Source organism: Cnephaeus nilssonii (assembly GCF_951640355.1).
Source record: "Cnephaeus nilssonii genome assembly, chromosome: 12".
Taxonomy (NCBI): domain Eukaryota; kingdom Metazoa; phylum Chordata; class Mammalia; order Chiroptera; family Vespertilionidae; genus Cnephaeus; species Cnephaeus nilssonii.
The window spans coordinates 67,252,032-67,265,463 of NC_137083.1; the positions used below are offsets into that span (position 1 = coordinate 67,252,032).

The following is a 13,432-nucleotide window of genomic DNA, read 5'->3' on the forward strand; positions in this document are numbered from 1 at the left end:
GCACTCTTCTGCCTTCCTTTTCAATACCTAAGAACCTGGTGGTTGGATTGGGCCCACCGGGAAAATCTAGGATAATTTTCAGCTAATTAGCAACCTTAATTACATCTGCTACCTCAATTCCCCTCATGTCAAGTAACATATTCACAGGTTCTGGGAATTAGGACATAGGCATCTTTGGGAAACTTATTCTACCTATCACAGTCAAGAAATGGAAAGATGCGAGTTTCATACATTTTTAGAGACTGGTATGTAAATGGCATCCGAATTCTTGCATTTACTACTGTCATTTTCCAAATTTTGGCATTACTTCAGTTGGCAGGCCTTTTTCTCTTTTTACTTCAGTGAAATAAAAATTTTACATTTGCATTTTTATTTCTAATTTCTCTAAGTATTCATCCATTCAGTCAGTCAACCAACTAACCAAGCAAACAAAAATATGTCTACTATAGTATATGAAGGGAACCCTGGTGAAAAAAAAAAGGCTTAATTAATGATACTGGCTTAAATTACTCTATGAGCCACAGAATAGCTTCTGCCCTCTAGTAGCATACTCTGCTAAATGCATTCCAAGAGCCCCTTTATACGATGATTCATTTTTAAGTAGAGATGTCAAAAAGATTTGGGAATAATTTTATACACCTTCATTTTTCTTTTCCATGGCCTTTCCTCAGTGCCCATCGTGCAACTAACAAAACTTTTAATCTCTTTTAATAAGCTAATGCCAGAAAAAAGTATATAATTAAGACAATAATTTCCCTTTTATTCTTTTTACTCAGTTTCTTTTTCTTTTTGTAAAAGACCTCATAAAAAGTGTACTGTGTACTTTGTGTGGTTCTGTCAGGTCAGGAAAACATTTAGTAAGGGGTTGGAAGTTTGATCAATTTCATATTGTAAATTCCAGGATTCTTCCCCGCTTTCAAAATAAAGGAAACTGGATTTAGCCCACTGACAATAGGGTTGACAGAAGACTTATTGCTAATCTTTCCGTATACAAAAGAGCATTGTGTTAGTGAGAGTGAGCAGGTGTTCTTTGTTTCAACTAAGTCGGACAGGGAGCGTTGATATTAAATCAAAGAAGAAGTAATTTAAGCAACCTCAAGTGCATTGAACACTGGGAAATGTTACTAAAAGGGCTGCCGATTTCTCTCAGAAAAATCATCCAATTCATCTTTTCCACACACTGAAAATATAGGGCTCTGATAGTGGAGAAAATATATGCTAGTTTTTAACATCCTGTATAATATCCTATATAATAAAGAGCTAATATGCTAATTAGACTGGACAGCGGAACGACCTTCCAGAATGACCAGTGAGCGGGGGCGGGGCTGCAGCCCATGCGGCTGGGGCTGCCAAGGTCTACCCTTGCAAGAATTTTGTGCATCGGGCCTCTAGTGTGCTAAATAAAAATTTACTGAAATGAAGTAAATTCATTTAGTCCTTTCACAACACGTACTCTCTCAAGGTCCTAACTCTCAAGGAGGTACTTGAATCTTTGCTAAACTATAAAAACTCTTGTCAGTTGAATGAGAAAACAAAAGATGTAAATCGAATCAAGGTTTCTCATAGAAATACTTATACTCATCTGGAGAGATGTTCACGTGACCATTTCCTTAAAATACCCTGTGTCTCAAGGATATCCACTTATCAGCAAAAAATGATTTTTAATCACAAATTGAAACAGGATTCCAGCTAATAACATTTTTAGTTCCTTCTTACTCTGTTTTAAGGATGTATCTTTAATGCCAATTCATCTCTTATGTGAATGTTAGAATGTCTGACCACACACTGAGTCTTATGATTCCCACAGCTCAGTAGAAGGGCATTATTCTTTACTTAAAAGTATGAAAATTTGATTTTCATTTATTGGCTTAAAAGCATCTTTTGACTGCATGTATGGGATGCCATACAAACTCCTTAACTAAATTAACACTTTCTTTCACAGTCTATTCTTAGACTTCTTTATTAGTCTCATCCGTCAGTGCAACCTTCTCATTTCCTTAACCTCTTCAATCTACCTGGTCATATCCTCATTCTGCTCAGCCTTTGAACACAAGGTTCCTTCTTTCTAGCTAAGGTGATCTTGTCCATCTTGCCCAATCTTGCTCATGTGAGAATTAAGTGAATTCTTCCCCTATTCCTCAGACAGATTTCTTCATCAAGCCATTATAGTCTGACCTCACCTAAATTTTCTCTTGCCGGAGATCTCTCGTGACTTCGCTTTTAAGCCAAGCAATAGCCTTCCCACTCTGACTGGGCTTGACCATTTGGCCAGTTTCTACTCCCTGAAACACAGCCAACCTTGAATATAGTGTACCACAACCTCCCTGTTTTTCATCTGCTTCCTCGGCCTCTGGTCTCAGTTACAGAGTTCTTTTCCTTTTCCTAATCCTTAAAAGTTATGTTCCACAGGGTTCTCTCTCCTTACCTTTTGATGAGATATAGAATTGACAATGCAGAAAATGTAATGAGCCATTTGTATTGGTTCAAGTTCTTTTCGTGGCAAACAGTGGAAACTGACTGAGGGTCAGCCCAGGGAACAAAGAAAGAGCTGACCTGTCTGGCTTGGAGGAAGGCTTTGAGAACTAAAGGTAGTGGTGAGAATGTCAGCATCAGGATGGTGTGCCCTTTTCTAGGGTGCCACTCTTAGAATGGTTTCGTTGCAATGGCCTCATGTATTTATGTCTCAGTCCCTTCCCAAGTGTATGGCTTTTTAAATCTTATGTGTTCTTTTAGGTTTCCAAATGAAACAGTCATTCTTCTATGTGAGTCTGTCCTGATTCCTTGAAGAATTGCTCATCGTACTCATCTTTGAGATAGAATTTTGCCAGATTTGTTTCTCTATTATCCTATCTAATAAAAGAGTAATATGCAAATTGACTATCACTCCAACACACAAGATGGCTGTCCCCATGTGGACACAAGATATCCACCACAAGATGGCCAGCAGGGGAGGGCAGTTGGGAGGGACCAGGCCTGCAAGGGAGGGCAGTTAGGGGTGACCAGGCCGGCAGGAAAGGCAGTTGGGGGGGACCCAGGCCTGTAGGGGAGAGCAGTTGAGGGGGACCAGGCCTGCAGGGGAAGGCAGTTGGGGGGGACCAGGCCTGCAGAGGAAGGCAGTTGGGGGGGACCAGGCCTGCAGGGGAGAACAGTTAGGGGTGACCAGGCCTTCAGGGGAGGGCAGTTAGGGGTGACCAGGCCTTCAGGGGAGGGCAGTTAGGGGCAATCAGGCTGGTAGGGGAGCAGTTAGGCATCAATCAGGCTGGCAGGCAGAAGCGGTTAGGGGCCATCAGGAAGGCAGGCAGGCAAGCAGTTGGGAGCCAGCAGTCCTGGATTGTGAGAGGGATGTCCCAGATTGGAGAAGGTGCAGGCTGGGCTGAGGGACACACACACACCCCATGCACAAATTTCGTGCACCGGGCCTCTAGTTTTACTATAAGACTACAGTGCAACTGTTTTGCTTCCTCTAGACTGCTTATAGGGAAAGGCAGAGAACAGTTTACCTACCCCTAGAACTTATCTAGCCCCTCTCAGTTCTTCTAGATTCCCCCCCTAGTTTTTTAGTTTTTCAGTTCTTCCTTAAATAATTTAGAAAGACATGTATTTATAGGTCACCAAGTTTAATTACTTTTATATCCACATAAATGCATGTGGTTTGGCTTTAAGTAATTTATCTAAATAGGAAGGAAAACAGTGGAGAGGTGCCTGCTTGTGCAAGTATATTTTATTTTTATACTTCACTATTCTTTATTTATTTATTAAATTTAAATTCTTTTTTAATAATGTAACAAGTTTATATATATTTTTTTAATTTTCATTTAAATTCTTTATTGTTTAAAGTATTAGATGAGTCTCCTTTTTCCCCCACTGACCTCTCCCTGGCCACCCCCACCCCCAAGCACAAGCCCTCACCTTCCTACTGTCTGTGTCCATTGGTTTTGCTCATATGCATGCATACAAGTCCTTTGGTTGATCTCTTACCCTCATACCCCCTGCCTTCCCTCATAGGTTTTACAGTCTGTTCGATGCTTCTGTGTCTGTGGTTCTATTTTTGTTCATCATTGAGGTACCATCTCACTCCTGTCAGAGTGGCTAGCATCAACAAATCAACAAAGGACAAGTGCTGGCGAGGATTTGGAGAAAAAGGAACCCTCTTGTACTGCTGGTGGGAATGCAGACTGGTGCAGCCACTGTGGAGAACAGTAGGGCGTTTCCTCAAAAAATTAAAAATGGAACTTCCATTTGACCCAGTAATCCCACTTCTAGGAATGTATCCCAAGAAAACAGAAACACCAATCAGAAAGGATATATGCACCCCTATGTTCATAGCAGCACAATTTACAATAGCTAAGATTTGGAAACAGCCTAAGTGCCCATCAGCAGACGAGTGGATTAGAAAACTGTGGTACATCTACACAATGGGATAGTATGCTGCTGTAAAAAAAAAAAAAAAGAATTCTTACTATTTGCAACAGCATGGATGGAACTAGAGAGCATTATGCTAAGCGAAATAAGCCATTCAGAGAAAGATAAATGTCACATGATCTCACTAATTTGTGTAATATAATGAACAACATAAATTTAAATTCTTTATTGTTTAATGTATTACATAAGTCTCCTTTTAAGAGAAAGATCTTTCTGGATCCCATATGCTCTAAATATTGTGAATATACATATACTCACACTTCATTTTTAAGTTTTTTTTCTCCCTGTAAATTAAATTTGACAGAATTTTAAACAAAATCTAAAAAACCATTTCATATTTTTCATTACACCTTAGCAAAGATGACAAGCAATGTTGACATTTTATTATGAAGAAGGCTCTCAATTTAAGATAAGAAATCATAAAATGTGTTGTCATGCTAAGTGACAAGACATTTAAAGTGTTGCTGACAAAAATAAAATAGAATACTGAGTGTGAATAGAAAGGTTAAGATAAAAGGATAGAAAAAAAACCTACATTGCTAAGTAATATAAGAAGCTAACTATTTTGTACAGAAATATAATTTAATTTAGATGCAAACCTACAATACAGAAGAATCCTTAGTAAATTTTTATATTTTAAATATTTTAATTGTACAGTCAACATCAGACACACCTCTCTGAACATGAACTAAGTCCTATGAAACAGAACTATTTATCGTGAAATAAAATTCTTCAAGCACTAATTTACTTGTAAAAGACTTATGAAGCAAAACTCTGTTAATGTACTAGTGAAGATACTGCCAAATGCTGTAACCAACAAATGGCATCATTTCAGTCATTTAAAACAGTAGCACCTATGTAACAGATGAGTATGGGTGTTCCTGCCAGATGGGTAGATTTCCTTCACATGGTGGGTGACCCGGGACTCTGATTTTCCATTTTATGGCTCTCTCATTTCCTAGAGCGTTGGAGTCCTCTGCATTTGGCGAGCAGTTTAGTAAAGAAGGATGAAGAAGGCATGTCTATATCTAAATCATCTTTCCCCAAAGGGACACTTACCAGTTCTCCTCAGATTCCATTAGCTAGAACCATGTCTCTACTTAGATGCAAGGGGAGCTGGAGAATACGGTCCTTGGCTGACTCTGAGCTTCCCAGCAGCAGTTCTACACTAGTGGAAGCGTGAGTCCCGGTAGCCAGTTAGATGACCTGCCATAGTTCACCCCTGTGGCCAAGGATAACGACTGTGTTACCCTTTCTCCTACACATATGTTTGCTTCAACTCCAGGGAAACAACCCAAAGTCTCATCCTGTCCTTACATCCAGTCCAAACTCCAACATCTCCCTCGGGTCCAGCTGTGGGCTCTTTGCAGCCTCGTGACCTATACACTGAAGTTCAAGTTAGCCCCCCCCCGCCCCAGCTCCACCTCCCCTCCCCGCCTGTCCTAGAACAAATCCAATACACCGCAGTGAGGCCGAGGCAGAGAGTGACAATTAAGGCTCCCGTTTGAGTGATGGTGGAGTGGAAAGTACAGAGGGATAGCTGTCGGTGACAACAGTGAAAGCCTGTCGTGGCAGGCACTGTGAAGACACCCTGGCAGTGTCATGTTCACTTGATTAAGGAACTCCTTTGTCCTTTGTTCTCCTTGACCCTCTGGGCTACCTACAACGAGAGCTTCTTCCTTGACCGGTTATCATCCGTGGCTACATCATGTAAAGGTCTATGACCACTTTCTGCTTGTGCCGTTTGGGAACCTGAAAGCTAGTTTACAGGACATACTTAAGGCTACGTTTGGGGTTTATTTGCCAGGACCGTTCTTTTGAAACAGTGGATTTAGAAACACTAGCAATGATAGATCTGTGATATGCAGGGATAATTCATATCTGTGAACCTCTGTTTGTTACATGTGCCAGTGTTTATAACTTTATCAGTCAGACACTGTCCAGAAAAACGAGACAATTCCAGGTCTTTCCAATGGAGAAAATTTAACACAGGAATTAGCTACACAGTTGATAGAACAGAGAAGGCAAACAAATGATGGTGAATAAACTCAGACACTAATGAAATCAGAAAACGGCTATAACCCCTAGGGACAGAAGGGCAATAGGAGGAAGTAATATTACCAGATATTACCTAAGCTCTTAGATCTGGTGAGAAGGGTATGTGAGCTCTTTGAGGGACTGAGCCATTTATGTTTTTTTCATCTTTGTGTGTCTTCACATGGTGAGCACTCGAATGTTTGTTTATTTGAACAGAGATAAATAGCAAATCCTTCCACTGACTTCATTACCCATCAGAGAGCTGAAATGTGGCAGAAATGATGGCATTCAATCCTGGGATGATCCTTCATTAGCAGTTCAGCTGCAATTAGTTATTTTGGGACCTTGTTTAGTTAACCCATCATTGGCATTTAGAGGATGAGAAATTGTCAGAAGTTTTAATTTAAATATTCCCTTCCTGTAAAAGACTTCTAGAGTTTGGAACAAAACCAACTTTTGTAAAAACATAGAAAGGAGAATTACAAAAGAATAAAGTCTCATGTCAAAATACTTTGAAAGGAAGAAAGAAAGAGATAGAAAGAAGGGAGGGAGGGAGGGGAGAGGGGAGGGGAGGGGAGGGGAGGGGAGGGGAGGGGAGGAAGCTTTCTGGAATGGCTGGGGCAAGTAGCAGAGATAGCTCCAGAAGATATCTAGCTCTTAGTCTTAGATTCTTTTTTAGGACTTATCTTCTAAACTGATAATGATATCCCTTTGTCTACTGGTTTGAGCCAAAAAGTTTCGACTTACTTTCATTTGCTGTTATTTAAGAAGGAATCTGTAAAATATTACATCGGATATTTTTTAGCAGTAAAAAAAAAAAAAAAAAAGAACTTATTCTAGAATGTGATCATAATTTTTCAAAACATCACAATTGCCATTTACTCTGTTCTTGGATGTGCCTTTATATGCTCAAGGGTACAAATATGCTGGATTCAATTTAGCTGTGGCTTTTAGAACAGGCTTAAGAAAAGTCTCAAAATAGTAGGTACATTTAACAACTTGGAAGTTGAGAATAGTTTGAGAAGCTTTTTGGACTGTGTTGCCTTTCCTAGAGAGAAAAAGAGCCTCGCTTGAAGATTTCTCAGTGAATATTCCACTTATACATAAAAATGAAGATTTTTTTTTTTGGCAGAGCAAATCAAATTCAGCTTTCCAGTTGTACTTTAGCACCATAGTACCATACCTGAGCATGTTAGAATTCTTCCATCTACATAGAAAGTTCAGGCTTATTTACTTTTCCCCTTGGTTTAAAGTAAGAATTATTTAAAATACAGTGCACTGCGTGTCATGTCATTATTTTTTTCTTTCAGAAGTTAGTGTTCCCATTTTAAAATACCCCTGAAGGCTTGGGTGTTGGCTGTGTCTAAATGGTGTCATGACTGACGTAAAAGGGGAAAAGGCATTGTTGAATCTGTTCGGCACCTCACATCTGAAGAGGAAGCTTTTCCTTCTTGGGGTGGCTTTGTGGACCCGTGGTGTCGTGAAGTAATCACTTGGTAATTTGGCAGTTTTATCAAAAATAATTACTTTGTTTTAGTCATTATAACATCATCTTTATAGTTTTGAAAACATGTAGTCAGGGGGGAAAATTCCTCTTTGATACTGATCTAGAGCAGAAAATGTGCTATGCTCAGTCTCTTCTACCTCTAATTGAGTTGATTTTCTTTAATACTGTTTCACAGTGAAAATATTGAAACATGAGGAGTATTTTTGCTGCTTAAAATAATTGGTTTTTCTTTTTAAGCATGCTACCTGTAATTTCAAAGCATATTTCTTTCTGAACTTCTTAGCCCTGAGGAATTTAGAGTGTTCATGAAATTATAGGTGTCTATTAAGTATTTTTCAACTGTCAACTCAACTGTTGTCATGGTGCTAATAATTCATTATGAAGTGATACAGGAAGAAAACTTGTGTTTTGGGTTATTTTTTTAATCCTCACCTGAGGATATGTTTTTATTGATTTTGGGAGAGAGATGAAGGGTGGAGAGAGAGAGAGACACACCAATATGAGAGAGGAAAACATCAATTGACCATCTCCCGTATGCACCCCAACCTGGGATGGAACTCACAACCTAGTAATGTGCCCTAACCAGGATTTGAACCAGCAACCTTTTGGTGTAGGGGATGGCGCTCCAACCAATTGAGCCACCTGGCCAGGACAAGAAGGAAACTTATGTGATAATATGAAAGCACATATTTGTCGAAAAGATAAATGAGTCTGTGTTGAACCTGTCTGCTCTGGTGGGAGTGAAATGGTGGATTAGGCAGGTTTGGGCATGGCACCTGCTTGTCAAACAGGAACACGTACAGAAAAGACTTCAGTTCCAGTCCTTAGACGCTTTGTATGATGCACTTAAATGTTTTCTTTTTTGTCCCCTACAGGTGATATTGTACCCAACTTCCAATAGCTCCAAGTCAGCTGAGTTGCACCGAATGATAGTTCCAAAAAATAGCCAGGATTCTGACTTAAAAATCAAATTGGCAGTGCGAATGGATAAACCGCCACATATGAAACATAGTGGGTGAGTGTATACTTGATTTTTTTTCTGTTGAACTATTGGATTTCATTTCAGTGTATCACTTTTGACAATTTACTGAGAGAGCCAGGATATCAGGCTTTTAAATGGATTTCTCCCCCCCCCCCCACCCTCCACCAATGACATACATAGGTTAACTTAATTTTTTAACATCTTCAGAGCCAAGTATATATGGTCATTTAGTCAATACACCTGTTTGCATTGCTAACATAATATTGGCACTTGATTGCATTGGTATTACACATCACTTATATTGATAAAGAACAGTGATATATGGAGATAATGTCTAAGTAATATTTCTCAAGATACAATACTAGTTGAGACAAGCTTCACATTCAGGTCCCCAGGAGTAAACTTACATGAATATATTAAATCGAAAATGTGGTTCAGGTATAACTCAGGAGCCTGTATACATTTTGATGGGTGAGATCCAACGTGGGCTTGAAAAACTAAATCCATGGAGGAAACAGAAGTGCGGGGGCTGCCATGGGGCAGTCATCTCGGCCAGAGCTCGCTTTCCCTTGTTGCTGGTGAGGTAACAGGGCTGAACGCATGAGTACAATAAAACGGGTTTTTAAAAAAACCGGATCTTTCTCAGGTTAACACTTCAGGACTCACTACAACCAAATCCCAACATAGGGGTGTTAGCCATTAGGAAAGAATGTGACCGTTTTTCTTAAATGGGTGGGCAATGTATGTAGCATCAGAACTAATCTCACAGAGGGCAACAGTAATCTGGGTAGCTCACATTATGGCCTCTTTAATGTATAATGCAAAGTAAAGACTGCAGCTCAGCTCATAGTGCAGTTGTAATTCCTGGGATTTAATATTTAGAATTCTTTCACTCACCCATCTGCCTGCTCACCAGTGATGGATGCAGCAGTGTGTCTTGAGCACTTACTCTGTTGAAACCAGAGCAGACCTCAGTGAGATACCGAGCGAGGCCTACAAGAACTGGCTCGTCAGGGATTTAGCTCATCTACAAATAATTCTAACACTGAGTCATAAGTGCTGTAAGGGAGGACTGAGAACTGGGAGACATCCGCGTGGTTCCAGCTGCAGTTAGTCCTGAAAATCTCATAAGACAGCTGGCCTTTGAGATGAACTCTGACCTGTTAATTCAGCAGGTGAGCAGTGGGGAGGAAGGGCATTCCAGTCACATGACAGAGCATGTATATGGGCAGGAGTTGTGGGTCATAATGTCACATGACAGAGCATGTACATGGGCGGGAGTTGCGGATGATAATGACAAGTTTGGTGCAAATTTGAGATTAGGGAGTTTTACTACTTCTCTAAAGTGATGTAGCATAATTAAGAATATTATAATTTTCTTAATATTCTTAATTATAGTTTGTAATGGTCATTCACAAATTATTTAATACCGGTGTTTGGGCATAATGATAACGATCAACCAAATTGAAAGCTTCCAGCATTGCTGTAATAGAATTTATCCCTGTGGGCGGGGACAGTACAGTACTTCACCACCAGTTCAGGTCTCTCAGTGCCTGTGTGGTAAGTTTTAAATATTTGTAATATCACCCTTGTGTACAGTTGTATATGAGAAAACATAACTTGACCTACATATAACTGTATTAATATTTTCTGAGGTGCTTCATAGATAGATTTTACTGAACTTAATTACATTTAAGAAGGGAAACTTAACTATAATCTTTTTTCCCCAAGTGCTCTATCACATGCCAAAGCAATAATTGAATAGGAGTACATAGTAGATTAATAGCACTTTGCTTTCAGACTGAATTGTATTCTGTCAATAATTCATCTTATAATGAATAATTAACAGATGCATAATGAATAATTGAAAAAGAGACAACACAAGTTAAAATTAATATATCTTTAAAATATGGCAAACTCTTACAGATAGAGTTATCAAGTAGATTAAATAGGAAGGTTATGGGCCTTTATCTTCAGAGCATTTACAGAAGTAGTCTTTGAAATCCTTTTGGGCTTTAGTCATGAAACCTATTTTCTGTTTTAATAAGGTGGGCACAAGTATATCTTTCTCATGTGAACAGTTTTAACACTTATTCTATGTTTTACTCATTTATCCCATGTGGCCCCTGTTTTGTCCCTAAATAAGTGTTTTTATCAGTGTTACCTATATTTGTATATGTGTTCCCAGGTAGACTGTGAGTTTCTCAGATCTGTCTGAGCCCCGGTGCCTCCACAGTGTGCGATCAAGGACAGATGTGAATAATGATGATGAACATGAAAGCAGTGTGCTCTGTAGAGTTTTCAGGGAAAAGTAGTGAGAATGGGAGTAAGCTGAAACTGAAAGGGTTCTAAGCATAATTTATACAGAATAGAGTATAATTTTAATGTGAAAAATGCCTAAGATAAGTGAAATAAATGGTGTTTGGCTCTCAGCTGTTTACATTTTAACATGACCTTTTTTTGAAGCAGAAAAAATATATATCTGGTTAAATCTCATGTTTCTGATAACTAATAAGTCCATGACTGTGTACATTATAGTTTATAAAATAGAATTAACTATATGCAAATGAAAATAGATATTTAATTTGGATAAAATAAGCATAATTACGATTTCATTATTTTAAAATCTAATTAGACATTACCACAAGACATATTTGGTAAAACAAATTTAAAAAAGGGTTCATTTATTCTTTTGGAGTATGTCATATAAAGTAATTATATAAACTAACTCACATAAATCTGTTAAATGAATTACCAGCTAGATTTTGAATGGTTAAATAATTCATATCCAGCTTTTGAATTAATTTGCCTGCCTTCTTAGGTAGCTGGAAGACAGCCGTGTTCTTGAACAAATGGGCTATCCTTTAGCATAGCCTAGTGGCTAAGTAACAGTATTAACTTAAATCTCAGAAATACTCTCCCAGTTTTTATTTATTAACATTTTCCAATTTAAATGATATTTTCTAAACCAAAAGAAAGGCAAAATACAGTGGAAGTAATAAAACAAATGTGACTGTTAGAATGATTATATCTGCAATTGAAAAGGAGGGAGAAAATTAAATTGGCCATCACAAATATGTGGAGACATTTTGACCAGGACCGATCAGAAATCTGCAAGCAACTGGTTATCTTACAATTGAAAATGAATGAAACTTCATGACTATATAACTATAGAATAGTTATGCAGTGAAGAATTGGTAAGATAAAATTGTAGTTTTATCACTGTCATATAAATTTCCTTTTTTTAAATGTAGATCCATAAACATGTTAAATTGATAGAAGTATTGAAATACTTTGACATTGTCATATATGAAGTCTCCGTTTAATTTACAGCACAAGGGTATTAAAGGCTTTGGGCCCTCCTCTTGCTGTAAGGCAGGGACAGCAGTTCAGCTGCCAGCAGGGAGAACTGGGCAAGCACCAAGCAGGCTGCATTTCTTTGTCCTGCTCTCCCAGAGCGAGGGCCAGCCAGGCGTTTCCGGCTGGGCTGTCATGCCCAGGGACACTTTTAGTCACATACTTAAAATTCAGACAAGGCATTTGCTCATAAAGTGAAATCACTGCACGCTAATAAAGTTGCAGTGTTTTATTTCTGATTTAAGGTTTGTGATCTGCAACTCATTTAAAGGACAGTCTGATGACCGAGGGAAGGAAAATCTTATTTCTTTCAGGGTGGCATTTGCCTGGAGGGTCCAGGCCTTACAGAAAGGACAAATCTGCTTTTTTTCCTAGGAAAAATGGTTTCCTCATTTTGAATCAACCTTTTAGAATGACTTCCCCACACATTCTTCTCTGAAATAACCATGTATTGGCATCAGTCCTTCACCTGAACCTATGTTTAGCTCTGTTTGCATTCCCAATTTGAATTTCCCTCATGTTGGCTTACCGTGATTTCATAGAAACCCCCCTTCTTATTGCCTTGCCAAGACTTCTGACAAAGTGTTTGCTAGGTTCTTTATACATAATTGGTTCTTTTTTCCAAATACAACTTCTCTTCAGAAGAGAAGTCTGTCTGTGGTACTTGATAAACATTGATATAGTCATTGTAGAATGATAAAAAGAGGAAGTCAAAAAGCAAACTTCCTTTTTCCAAATACCTTCATATTTAGGTCATTTTCTGTATGCTGACTTAAGTCATTAAGAACTCTGTTTTTCATTTTAATTTACTAGCGATTAATAAATTATGTGATAATGATAGAAACATTTTCAAACTTTATTCCTTTGCAGAACTTCTCTGATTGTTCCCGTAATAAATTATCCCTTAATGTTAACTTGAAATGTGGCTTTCCATTCAGCACCCTTTTACTCTCAAGATTTTCTCCAGGGGAGTAACATCTTAATATACATTATTTTCTTCTTTACTTTTCATGCCTCAAATAACTGCTTTCTTTTGGTTTTAGACACCCTTAAATGCCACATCTGAGCATCTTAAACAAAGGCACTTTGGGACAAAGAAATTAAAGAGGGAATATGAGGTCCTTTTT

At 38.5% G+C, this 13,432-nt stretch overlaps 1 protein-coding gene across 3 annotated transcripts in view; it reads left to right on the plus strand.

Moving 5' to 3' along the window:
- Nucleotides 1-13,432, plus strand: part of CADPS2 (calcium dependent secretion activator 2) — a 484,731-nt gene that overhangs the window by 248,291 nt on the left and 223,008 nt on the right. For all 3 annotated transcript variants that reach the window (XR_013814316.1, XM_079786439.1, XM_079786438.1), the window contains exon 8: nucleotides 8,842-8,981. Coding sequence is in view for 2 of the 3 variants with exons in the window: in XM_079786439.1 (XP_079642565.1) it covers nucleotides 8,842-8,981 (140 nt within the window). In the remaining variant the exon portion in view is untranslated. The remainder of the gene's footprint in view (nucleotides 1-8,841; nucleotides 8,982-13,432) is intronic.